The sequence below is a fragment of the Eucalyptus grandis genome, chromosome 2 (assembly GCF_016545825.1).
Source record: "Eucalyptus grandis isolate ANBG69807.140 chromosome 2, ASM1654582v1, whole genome shotgun sequence".
In the NCBI taxonomy this organism is placed as follows: Eukaryota; Viridiplantae; Streptophyta; class Magnoliopsida; order Myrtales; family Myrtaceae; genus Eucalyptus; species Eucalyptus grandis.
The window spans coordinates 20,414,906-20,428,940 of NC_052613.1; the positions used below are offsets into that span (position 1 = coordinate 20,414,906).

General features: G+C 38.5%; 1 protein-coding gene across 1 annotated transcript; it reads left to right on the forward strand.

Annotated features, from left to right (window-relative positions):
• The first annotated feature begins 10,374 nt into the window (after positions 1-10,374).
• Positions 10,375-10,876, forward strand: LOC120290960 (monothiol glutaredoxin-S2-like). The gene has a single exon (XM_039307866.1). The coding sequence runs from the start codon at positions 10,533-10,535 to the stop codon at positions 10,803-10,805; it is 273 nt and encodes a 90-aa protein (XP_039163800.1). The 5' UTR covers positions 10,375-10,532; the 3' UTR covers positions 10,806-10,876.
• Positions 10,877-14,035: the final 3,159 nt, after the last annotated feature.

Genomic DNA, 14,035 nt, shown 5'->3' on the forward strand with positions numbered 1-14,035 from the left:
TAGCTGATTTTCATTGTATGTCCTCTTTTCGCGAGGTATTACATGACTGCTCCTTGATTGATATGGAGAGCAAAGGCTATGCATTTACCTGGATAAATAACCGTCAATGCGAAGACAGTATCAAGGAGCGTTTGGACAGATCTCTGTGCAACTTTAAGTGGAGAATAGCTTTCTCGGATGCTGTTGTCAGTGCTCTTCCAGCAGTGGGTTCTAATCACAGCCCGCTCCTACTGAATACTGTAGCTTCCCAACCCAGGCGAGCCCGCCCCTTCATTTTTGAAGCCTTTTGGCTACAACACCCGAACTGTAGCAAGGTTATTTCCAATGTTTTGCAGCAACCAACCAATGCACATCATGATTTACCATACCTCTTAAAAAAGGTCAGTCTCGCACTTTTCTCGTGGAGCCGCCGGACCTTCTCAAATGCTAACAAGAGAATCTGCGAACTGCAATATAAACTTCAACAGATCACAAACCAACTGGATATTCCCTATGACAGACACGAAGTAACAACAATTAAATCAGAAATTCAACAGCTTTGGCAACAAGAAGAGCAGTTCCGGGCTATGCGTTCGCGAATCAAATGGTTGAAATGGGGCGACAAAAATACTAAGTTCTTCCACGCCACAACCATCCAAAGAAGGTAGCATAATCGTATTACAATGTTACTCGATGAGGCACACGGCTGGGTTAGAGATGAAACTATATTAAAGGACAAGACTCAACTTTATTTCTCAAACCTATATCAATCAGTTGGTTTTCGTGATTATGGTCCAATCCTCGACCAAAGCCCCTGCTTAGTCACCCCTGAAATGAATATGGCTCTCACCGCCACGGTTACTAAGGCCGAAGTCCGTGCAGCCACCTTTCAGCTAGAACGGAACAAGGCCCCGGGCCGGGATGGCCTCAATGGACTATTTTATCAATCCAACTAGGATACTCTTGAGGATGTAGTGTTCAATTCAATCCAGCAGTTTTTCCTTTCCAGTAAAATGCCCTTGGCTCTCAACCAGACTGTTGTTACCTTAGTACCAAAGATCCCCCTCCCATAGAGTCTCGACCACTACCGCCCTATTAGTTTATGCAATTTCGCCTATAAGATCATTTCCAGAGTCCTAGCTAATCGGCTGAAACCTCTATTGCCACAACTGATTTCACCTGAACAATCGGCATTTGTTAGTGGGCGTCAAATTCAGGACAATATTCTGGTGGTCCAGGAGATTATCCATTAGATAAAAGCAAGAAAACGTCAGCGTCACTTCCCGGCAATCATTCGTATGGATATGCAGAAAGCTTTCGACAGAGTAGAATTGGACTTCTTGATGGCCTACCTACAAAAGATTGGCTTCCATCCCCAATGGGTTCAGTGGATTTTCCAATGCATATCAACTATATCTATCAGTATCAAGTTTAATGGTCAACAGTTGGATTATTTTCACCCTTCTAGAGGTATTCATCAAGGGGATCCTTTATCCCCTTATCTTTTCATCCTATTGACGAATCTATTATCCACTCTCATTCATCGAGCCATCGACATGGGACAGCTCAAAGGTGTTAAACTTAACAGGTTTAGTCCTACTCTCTCTCATTTGTTCTTTGCTGACGATGATATATTCTTTGTAAATGGCACCACTGCTGACTGCCATACCCTAGCAAGTATTATGTCTCAATATTGTTTAGCTTCGGGTCAGTCCATCAATCGAAACAAGTCTGGTATCTTCCTCAGTAAGGACTGCCCAAACTATCTTAAAGCCAACCTGGCTAGTGAGCTCAAAATACCTGTGCTGGAACGAATGGGTAGATATTTAGGCATCCCCTCTAATTGAGGCCGATCAAAAAGAGAGCTCTTTTCTTGGATCTTGGGTAAGGTGAACTCTAAAATGGAGGGCTGGAAGGAGAATCTAATCTCAAAGGGTGGCAAGGAAGTCCTTATTAAAACTATTGTGCAGGCCATTCCCCAGTATGCAATGTATGTTTTTAAAATCCCAATATCCATCTGTAAATCTATTGAAAAACAGATTGCTAGATTCTGGTGGCAGAATGATTGTCGAAAAACGAGGATACATTGGAAACAATGGGCTGTGTTGAAAGAGCCTAAGGCGAAGGGAGGACTAGGCTTTCGAGATTTGACGGCTTTCAACAAAGCCATGTTGGGTAAACAAGCATGGCGTCTCATCCAACAGCCGTCCTCACTATGGAGCCAACTACTTAAGGCAATCTATTTTCCTACACAAGACTTTCGCTATGCTCGGAAAGGAATTCGCCCTTCTTGGGGCTGGCAAAGCTTACTGTTAGGAAGGGAGATTATACTTCCTAATCTACAGTGGTCGGTTGGCGACGGCACAAATATCAACATCAGGCAGGATCGGTGGCTTCCTAGGGGTATTATTGGTGGACCTGTACAGCGTGATGAACCAACAATGGTGGTTGATCTCCTAGTTCAGAATTCGAATAACTGAGATATCGCGACTCTAAACACCTATTATGATGCACAAACAGTACATGACATACTCAGCATTCCAGTGCGACGAAACCTCACCACTGATAAACTAATCTAGACAGCTACAACAAATGGCCAGTATACAGTTCACAGTGGCTATCATTCTATCAAAGGAACAAAAAGAGAGTCTCTGACCTTACATGCCTCATCGTCATATCAGTCGCCTCCTCAACTTTGGAAGCGCATCTAGAAGCTTCATCTCCCACCGAAGCTCAGGGTTTTTTCCTGGAATGTCTGCCATAACGCCTTGCCCACAAAGGATAACCTTTATCGACGTCGTATCAACCCTGATCCCTTTTTCCCTCTTTATCACACCCATCAGCCGGAGACGATTGAGCACCTCTTCTTGTTCTACCCCTGGACATTTGGAATTTGGTCACACCCGTCAATAGGTCTTTCCTTCGCAGACACAAAAATCCGCCGCATGGATGAATGGTTTACTAATCTATTTTTTGATAAACAGCTCGTACCTGCCCTAGAGTTTATTATAGCCGTCTGTTGGCAGCTCTGGAAAGCCAGAAATAGCGCGATCTTCTCCAACCGTCGCCTAGATCCATCCTTTGTTGTACTTGCCACCACAGCCCAGGTTCGATCTGCTCAGCTCTCCCATCCGTCTCTGCTACAACAGAGTCATCAGGGCGAAACTTTGGATTGTTTATGGCGATCTCCTCCTCCGGGGTCCCTCCGAATTAACATAGATGGGGCTTTCATCTCTGGCGATATCACCGGATCTATTGCTGTCATCTGTCGAGACCATTCTGGGCATTTGAAGGATGGATTTACTAGATCTGTGCAGGCAGCGTCGGCTCTGCAAACAGAAACTCAGGCGCTTATTTGTGCTCTCTAATACGTGCTTCAACTCCCTTCAGTGTCTACCCCTCTGGAGATTGAATCGGACTGCTTTGTCTTGGTTGAAGCCCTCCACGGCCGGCAAGAGCCTCCATGGGAGATCCGCCCCCTTCTCCACGAAGTCGCTCTCCTTTGTAGCGCTATCCCTCTTTTGCAAATTAGGTTTTGTGCTAGGGTTGCCAATTCAGTCGCTGATTGGGCAGCACGAGCCCACAACAAGGGCTGCCTCTCCCCTTCTTGGGCCGAATCCCCCCCCCCTCTCCCCTTCTCGACTTGCTGTTATCAGACATTATAGCTGCTGACTGTATTTCCTATCTTTATAATTATATTATCTTTCCTGATCAAAAAAAAATAATCATACGGCAATTCTTTGTGTTGGGGTCCCACCTTTTTTTTAATACTAATCATTGAAAGCATGACATGCCATTTAATAGAACCAAAATCCCAGACTTCTTAGTGACACTAGCATCTTTGAGAATTCGTTCGTTAAGTTTTCAAACCGCTCTTCTACAATCAACTCAGAATCAAATCAATGGTAGACAAAAGGAATTACACGTGGCTCAATCGAATCTCGATATACTAATTGTGTGAAACATGTTTACATTGTCTTTAGGAGGAAGTTTAGTCCCATCAATATCTTATTTCTTAGTAATTTCTTCATTTAAATTGTAACTTCTTTATTTTTAAGGTTAAGTGCGTTCGAAATTTTAAAACTTATCATGAAAGTATTAAATACTAAAATTTTTAAGTCCTAAACTTGTGAAGAAATGCGACTAAGTCTTAAAGCTTTCAAAAGTGCATTTAGACCCTAAAAATTATCAAATTTATGCAGATAAGTCCTTCCATTGATTGTAGTTTTGAAAACTGTAGGACTCGATTACACTTTCATGATAAGTTTTAGAAATTGATTACATTTTTGAAAATTATAGGATTCGATTGCAATTTTATTATAAGTCTTAAGATTTGATTGTACTTTTAATAGTTTTAGGACCCAATTGTACTTTCATAACAAACCTTAGGACTTATAATACATTAATCCCTAGTTCAAATGAGAGAATGCCTTGAATTTCATAAGAGGTGAAGGAGATCCAGAGAAAGGGAAAGCAACAAGAAAAGAGTAGGCGTGAGTGTTGTGAGGCGAAAAGGAAAGACCGAAAGAAAAGGGGAGGTGTACTTAAGACATTTAAAAAATAAAATAAATAAATAATTAAAATTGTTTGGGTGGTTCAATTCTTCCCTTGGAATCAAGAACCAGGCTGCTTAGACACCGGTTTCATTTTTAGAAACTGGGAACCTAACCAGCACTTCGAGGAACCAAACCCAACTAGCCAGCTTGGTCTAATCCGAACGGTTTCTGATTTGGTCGGTCTGTCTTACTCATCCCTACTTTTAAAGAATATTTTTATCTTTCTAGATATTTATAAGTTATTTTTACTATAGGCCATGATATCATATTTATAAATCTGTTTTGTTTAAATTGCTCTAAACTCTTAATATTAAGTTAACAGTATAGTTGGTATAATCTAATAATATGCCGATAAGTAGGTTGTCTTTATGCTCGAATGTGTCTGCGCATCATCTTTTATCAGAAAATTTGTCGAATGATTCGCACAGAGCGTGGAGCAACGTCTAGTTAAATATATACCCGAAACCGGAGAAACTCTCCTTTATGCACCATGAAGACCTAAATTTGACTATTAAATATCTACAATTAAAAAAAAGGGGGGTGGCATCTACAATGGAGGCAATTCATTAACTTTACATCTCTCGGACATTGAATCTGCATGAGATAACATCCACCCAATGAACATTTAGTGGGGATGAGGGATGAAGAAGTAAATATTCTTTCCAATCATGCACGTGTTTATCAATGAGAGGAATTGACAAGCGTTCGACAGATGGGGTGGGGGATGTCGACAGAACGAATATTCACAGATCAAAGAGGCTTTTCACCTTAAATTTTTATTGTGTTTTGAGGAACAATTTGACAGTACAAAAGGCACGGGTGAGAACGAGAGTGAATTATCCTCAACATCATCCCAAAGTCACCGCCCATTCTCTCATCATTGTTTGGCCTCTGATATTTTGTTTGTGATGGCTCTGAAATGTCATCTTTTTAGGGTTTCTGAGAGAGAGGTTATCTATCTGCTGGCATCTGTAAAAGTGGTAGTCTCTGTCTGAGATAAAGATCTTTTTTTTCTCTTTCGTCTCTCTGGAGAGGGAATGTCAAGGAAAGAGAGGAGAACCAACTTGTGATTTTGAGATCTCTCTCTCTCTCTCTCTCTCTTTCATGCTGAGATGCCAGGATCCGACCTCGCATTCTTCTTTATCTTTTTGCTGTCTGCTGTGCTGCTGGCTGATGATAAGAAAGATCACATTCTGTTCTGCAACTCGCGCGTGCTTATGTCTCTAGGAACTTCTAGGATTCTCCGGTGACAAGATCTCCCGTCGTAATTCTATTATAATCACGTGCATTTTATTGTAATTTCTCTATAAAGAATTGTAACATACAAAAATTTAAAGGATTTATCATCGCTAAGTCAGATTTACTCTCATTTTCATTCAATGCCAAAGAATTTTTAGAAACATCATGTTTACCATTCCCTCCCACCCCCCTTCCCCGGCGCTTCCTTTTCCCTCACGTTTTAACAATCAACCAATGACACTAATCCCCATTTACTAATCCAGCTTCGAAAGCATCCACCAACAACCTAAACATATTAATCCTCTTAACATATAGAAGCTTCTACAATCCCTTGAGAAACCATCTTTCTGGGAGAATTACCAGAAAAGTCATAAACCTATTGCAATTATGTCAATTCAGTCCTAAACGTTTTTTTTTTTTTGCCAATTTAGTCATAAACCTTTTACAATTGTGTCGTTTAGTCCATCCGGCCAAAATTAGCCAGCCGGCGAAAGCCAACATGGTAATTTTTTTTATATTTTTTGAATTGTTTTCTAATTTTTAAATATTTTTGAATTTTTTAATTCTTTTTTCTTTTTCTTTTTTTCACCTTCTCCTTCCCGGCACCGCCAAAGACAAGGGCCGCGAGGTCAGTGGCGAAGCTCGTCCCCGCCAGCCACTAGCGAAGGCGAGCCTCACCTAGCAACGGCAAAGGCTGCCGTTGCCGGATCCGGTGAGGTCAGCGGGGGCCTCGCACGGCCAAGGTGAGGTTCAACCTCGCCGGTGGCCGGCGAGGCTTCTCGCCCGGGGACAACGAGGCTCAACCTTACCATGGCTAGGTAAGGCCAAGCCTTACCGAGATCTAGCGACGATGGCCTCACTGGCCGGGCGAGGCTCGCCGCCAATGGGCGGGGACGATAAGGTGGAAAAAAAATTAAAAAAATTAAAAAAATTAAAAAAATCAAAAAATCAAAAATTCGAAAAATAATAATAATTAAAAATAATAATAATTGTCATGTCAGCTTTTGCCGAATAGCCGGCATCCACATCAGCGCCGGCCGGCTAATTTTGGCTGAATGGACTAAACTGGCACAATTGTAAAAGGTTTAGGACTAAATTGGCTAAAAAAAAAAGTTAGGACTGAATTGGCACAATTACAATAAGTTTAGGATTTTTTTGGTAATTCTCCCGATTAATAGCCGTTGGACAAATAAGATTCTCATTGATTACAAATTCTTTAAGCTTTTGTGTCTCATGACCCTTTGTAATTTGAATAAGAGTTACAAGAAAATGCATCATGTTTTCACAATGAGTTATGAGCTAGGAATCAGTCTCCGATGAATCATGGAAGCCCCTCGATCATGACATCTAAAATTGTTACTACTTTGGTATGGAGAGTTTGTAGACCATATATCAACTTCAGCAGGTCATGACTCAATTGATATTGCAATCCTGCAAAAGGAAGATAATATTAGCGAAGCTAAATGTTTCAAATTATTTGTGAAAGCAATCTGATTAGAAAAGACAATCTTCTTTATTAATTTATGTATTTTGCTATAATTGGAGAGAATATTGAAAGACAAAGCATACAATTTCCATCTATTCTTTATGAATTCTACATATCACTATATTATAGACCCAAGCAAGTATTTAAAAGGTTCAAGATAGAAGAAACAGAGGGAAGAACCCCGAGGGGTAGGATTCCCCAATGTCACCTGCAATATTTCCTCCTAGGTAGGATAGAAAATATTTACCCATAAATAGAGGAGCCTTTGGTGGTGAAGGTAAACACCATGTCATGTCTCGGGTATGCTACCATCAGGTAGCATGGTATAGTAGTCTTATCGTGCTTGGGGTGAAGAAGTGGAGCTCGCAAGGGGGCCTCGCTAGGTTGGTGTGTGCTCGCACAAGTCTTGTTACCGACTGCCAACCTAGTACCCCTTGGTTTCAAGACTTGTGCAAAAATCTTTATGAATTGTGTCCATCGATATAAGACTCAATATTCCTATTTCCCAAATGAAAGTAGGATGATAAGAGCTATCACTACAAGATCTTCAAGTACGAAATTTTTTCTTCTTATTTAGAATGAACTTAAACAATAGGATAAGAACTCGAGATAAGCGCCAATGCATTATGAATGTGATGAATCCAACTGTCTTCATTTGATAAGAATCAATCCAAGCGTTTTCAAGATTCCACCGCACATTGAAAGAAGGTAGATCTTGATCCGTCAGATCAAAATGTTCGTCCTCAGCCAAAGTAGACATATAAACCCATGAAACTAAAGCATCTAGGAAAGACTTTAGGTCCTTTTTATTTCATGGCTACTGTGCCCTAAGATTTTAGGGTGGAGTGGCCTTTCTGCAGGGCGTACATACGTGGCAGCTTGAAAGACTCAAACAAATTGACATTAAAAAAAAAAAATGCAAGAAGATTCGAAATGGTGACGACTGATGAAAAGTCGAATTGTGAAAGTGAAGTGGCCTTTCGGATTTGGATCGTTGTGCCTTTCGATTTTGCAGGGCCAAAAAAGCAGTCTAGAACATGGGGTACGCGCGAGAATAATATCAATTGAAAAAAAGGTGTATAAAAGTTTGGATAAATGATTGTGTAAATAGTTCTTACAGGATCAAATTTGGTCGATATTCCTAATATATTCGGATTTGTGGAATCTTTACTTGGCCAGTTGATGATAATTTTTAGTTTAACAGACTTATCTGATATAACACTATGGTTAATTATTCCTAGTGCCTTACATTCTCCTAGTCATACAAATCAAAGGGGAATTCCAATCTAGAATTTTTCGTTAGTGATAAAGTTTGGGAGAACTTTTTATGCTAAGGACATAGTATCAACATCTAATTAGTCTATTTTGAGATGATCAGGCACTGTTTATCCAAGAAAAAGTTTTGTGATACCCTTGACTAGGTCTAAGTTCGTTGAATTAATTTTCAACTGGACTTGGTAGCATGAGTGTATGATGACTCCTAAGTGAAGTTCAATAATATATAAGGACATAATAAAAATTTGAGTACGTAATCAATTTCTCCAGAAGTTGAATTTATTAGAGAAATATTATATATTTTATATTTGTAAAAACGTCTCACGTAAAGATTCATGGGATGGTGAAGGCTTTAAACCCAAAGAACTAGATAGTTGTGAGGTATGATAGTGAATAACTTAAGTACATATGAGTCGAAAATAGTCAATACTTATGACAGATAAAGAAAATCCGAAGATGAATAATGATAAAGCATGAGGAATTAAACCTCAGATCTCTTGGCTCTTGTTGAAAACTATATAACCTTTTAGCATTGTCTGCTTGAAAAATCATATGTAGAAGAGATGACAAAAAGAAGAGTTGGCTGAATGAGAAATGAATAATCGTATACAAGTCTTTCTAGCTACAAGTAGATTCACACCACATTCAAATGAGCGTTGGGCCAAATGACCCTAACATATTAAGCTGAAAGATAGAGGCGTGATTAGTTGTTCATGCTCTTTTGGCCTAGAAATAGGCCTTGTAAAAGCTTTGCATCAACCTTAATTTAAACTGTTCCTTGACTTCAAAAAGTGGTTAGATAGACTAGTAAAGCCAACATGGTTCCCAAAGTTTGACCATGATCTTATGCGAGTTCAAATCCAAGGCAGTTAACAATCACATGATGAGTTATACCTCTTTAGTTAAGGCAAAGTCACACATTTCGACTTTCCAAAGTCACTAACGCTGTAGGTAGAATCTTGTTCTTTATTAGGACATAAAGGCTTGGGAAAAAGATATAGGGTAGAGTCTGATTTGATCTGGTTGGTGTTCTTCTCCTAAAGGAGTACTTGTTTTTACCACATTGTTCTTCTTTTCATCTTATGTATACCTTGCGCATGATCACCAGGTCTTTCTCAATTCTCTTTATCGAACACAGAATGAGAATCTTAGAGAGAGGGGGGGGTGGTCCCCAAGTGGATAAACCCTAGTTTCATTCTCCAACTCAGCAGATGCCTCCAAGATATATACACGCAGAAAATTCCCGTGGTTGAAAAGAACTTGTTTCAACAATGAGCCAAATGGGGGCAAAAAAAAGGAACTTAAATGATGGATAAAGTACATTTTGGTATCCACGAATTGATTAGTAATCTTTCCAAATTATAAACCGTAGCTAGTATTGAGAAGAAAATGAGGGAGATGGGTTTAATTGCTAAAGGAGGGAAGAAATACTTGGCCTAAAAATAAAATTGCCCGTAAAATGGAGGATGCTCATACGATATAAGATGTTACGAAAATAAGAAAATAAAGGATGTAGTAGATATAACGTGAAGCCGTACAAAGGACATGTTGCCTCTGTTACGTATGGAAGGAATCTTATTCATTCGTATGCAGCTTCTGTTCTCCAGTGCAAGTTCAAAGTCCTTGTCCACGTTGCAAAGATCAAGAGTTCCCTGAGAATCCTTGTGAAAATAGCCAAATATCTTAAAGGAAAATTCTCTCTCTCTCTCTCTCTCTCTCTCTCTCTCTCTCTCTCTCTCTCTCTCACACACACACACACACACACACACACACACACACACACACACACACACGCAAGTCCAGAACCCTCCTTGAAACATCTATATAAGCACGTCCCTCATGAAGCCTCAAGTAATCCACACAACACAAGAAACCCTTATATCACATTCCAAACTTCAGGAGATCACTTTGCTCTCTCTTCTAGCTAATTACCACTCTCTGGAATTTACTTTTGTCGACATTCTGGTAGTTTCCGACATCTCGAGTCTTTTTTCTCAATGGAAGATCTGGTGGCCAAGATGATCTCGGAGAAGCCGGTAGTGATCTTTAGCAAGAGCTCATGTTGCATGTGCCACACCATCAAGACGCTTCTTTGCGACTTTGGGGCAAACCCTACAGTCCACGAGCTAGATGAGATTCCGAGAGGCAAGGAGATCGAGCAAGCCCTTGTGAGACGCGGGTGCAACCCGGCAGTCCCCGCTGTGTTCATCGGCGGCCAGCTTGTCCGTGGAGCCAATGAGGTGATGAGCCCCATCTCAGTAGGTCCTTGATCCCTATGCTCAAACGCGCCGGAGCGTTATGGGTTTAAAGATTTCATCGACAGTCTCATCCGGCCAAATAAGAAAGAAGAATAAATAAACAAATGTGTTTTTTTTTGGTAAAGAACAAATGTGTGTTTTTGGTACACATGAGTTTGGAAATATAGGTATATTAGTCGAACGTGTGGTCACACTATGAAGAGAGCTTATCATAGTTAATATTAGACAAAATCCTAACTTGTACGGGGTTTGTATCATTTTGTGGTGACTCCTGTGTCTGATCTGAGCAATAAAAGTGACGCAGTTCTGCTATATATCTACTTTTTTTTATGTATTCGGAAAGAATTGACTTTAAGTAAACAGTTTGCATAACCTTTGTTTCACAACTCACGTCCATCTCCATTGATTTAGATAGTCAGTCAACTTTTCTAATTACAATTATCCAATTAAATGACGATGGATGTAGATAGACTAAGTAATAGGTATCACAGGCTTCTTCTTCTTCTTCTTCTTCTTCTTCGAAAGGTGAACTATTATTGATCCTTTGAAGGGGCTTAACAACTTTTAAGTACATGAGTAAGAATTCGTCAACTAATTATGGAAGTGTGGCAATTGATTGATGTAAACCCTAAATTTGAAATCGCGATTTTTTAATGCGGTGATATAAAACGTAGACAAATGACGCCATTCTAAACGTCGCAATTAAGAGGATGTAGGATTTATGGTTGTAGAAGTGTAAGATTTTCCATAATTTTTCAGACAGGCATAAAGGTTCAAGCAATTCAAACAATAAATAAGTAATATAAGGCGAGAGTAACTGGATAATCATAAATAGATATTCGCTCTGACGTGCCTTAATTTTATATCCCAAATTAATAACGTAACAAGGTTGGAATCTACTAGTCAAACAAGTGTTATACAAATCGCTACACCGCAGAACTTGTTTCATGTTAAAATGTCAGCGTTCAACTCATTATTTCATTTTTATTCCTCAGGAAAGAGCTCTCACTTTTATTTCATTCAAGGTATCTAGGTTTATCAAGTAATCAATATGCACATGATGGAGAACGTAAATCTCAAACCTAAATGATTGTGGGCATGCTATATCCGATAACCAGATCAATTTCAAAGGGACATGGTGAGGATCTAATATGTACTTATATATGACCCACTTATCTAACTATTTATTACAATGCACTACACTTCATAAATTAATTTCATATATCGATCTTAGCGTCTAATTTATTTTTATAAGTGGTTAAAGCTTGTGAGAGGGTGAGCAACTTGGCATGCTCACATGCGAGCTTTACCTAGTAATTTGCCTTTTATGGTTGCTATAGAAAATTTCTAATACTAGCAAATCTCTTATTCCTATACATATTTAGATAAATAATCTCTAATCGTTGTACATATTTGACAAAAAATTAAATGAATATTAGAAAATCAACAAAAATAAGTTTTAGCATGTATAAAAACAATCATTACATAGTGTGATAGATAAAAATAAAAATTAAATGTAATTTTAATATTATCCAATTTTCCGTACTTCATAAATTAATATTCAACTAAATGCATGATAAGCAGTGGCCATTGTTAGGGCTACAACTATTACTTAGAGGGGGTGAATAGGTGGATATGTGGAAATTGAAAGATAATCGAATTTAATATTGCCATAGGACAACGTCTAATGACAAGTTGTGCATGATCAAATCTTATCAATGTGCAATAATCTATCACAAGAAATAAATCAGAATTTAACGAATAGAAAAATGCACAGAACAATTATACCGGTTCGGTTTATTATAAGCCTACGACCATTCTCTCCTCCAATAGCCTTGGTTAGATTCCACTAATGAACCACTCAAAGGTTACAACAACCAAGTATTCTCAACTCGAGTAAGTGTGATCGAATATTCTAATCTCACACTACTACAGCAACCTCTAAAAGATTACAAGTTAAGCTCACAAAGATGAGTGTGTAAAAACGAAGCTTTCTCGAACTTTGGAATTTTAGGATTTCGATTCTTCTTCTTCTTTTTTTTCCTTCTCCTTTAATACTCCTTGTTCTCCTAGCCAACCCTTGGACATAAACTCTGAGAATTATTCTTGCAATCAACCCAATGGACTTGAATGAATCAAGAAAATTTGATTGCTCCTAGGATGCCAAGAATCTAAGTCTCCCTTGATTTTGCTGCCCATCAAGAGAGATTAGGTGTCCATAAGTTGAGTTCTTCGTTTGCAAAGTGCGTCTCATCTCCAATTGATTGTTGCAAGAATTATTTTTCAATAGGGAAAGATTGCGTGGATATTATCCCTCATAAATAATCAATAAGTATAGAAAGAAATCTAGGCCAATTTACTAGCCATTGCACTTCACATCATATGGAAATATGGAAAGTTCTCCTAACATTTGATTGTCTCAATAATCCTTGCAAATTACACATTTGCCTCTGATTAAGAAGATATAATCATATTCTAAGTAGCACCGACACCAACACACGATATATGACGCGACACGACACAACATGACACCACACAACACAACACGCCGATACATCATTTATAAAAATAAATAAATAAATATAGAATTTGGACACGTTGTATATTAAATATGTAGTTTTATATATACATGATAAATTATCATTTTATGATTATTTTAATAAAATTAATTTGAGTACATAAATAAATAAATAGTAAAAGAGCCTTAAATGAATTTACACTAAAAATATTAATCCATTATTTGTTAATATCATTCATTATTTCAATTTGACAAATTTAACTCAATTCCAATAATTCATAAAACTTGAAAGAAAAAAAAAGCAATCCACATTTTAGACTCACGTGTCGAAAAAAAAGATAAAAGATAAACTTGAGAAGTAAATTGTGTGTCACAAAAGTGAGAATTAGAAGAGAAGAGAATACTAGATTTTTCTTCTTTTTCCGTTTATTATTTTTACTACATTTTGACCCATTATTAATTGAAAATATATAAAATTGACTCGTGCATATTGAAATTCCGAACTCACATGTCGAAATTTTGGACTCAAGTGTCGAGAATGTCATGAGAGTTGATCAAGTGTCGAAAATCTGACACCCGTTTACTGTGTATCGAAGAGTGTGGGAGAATGTTGGACACATGTCTAACTGTCCGACACGATACGAAAGCTCTCAAAGAGTGTCGATTTCATATTCATATATTGATGTAGAGAACCAGATTCACTAGTGTCTTGAATTTAATGAAC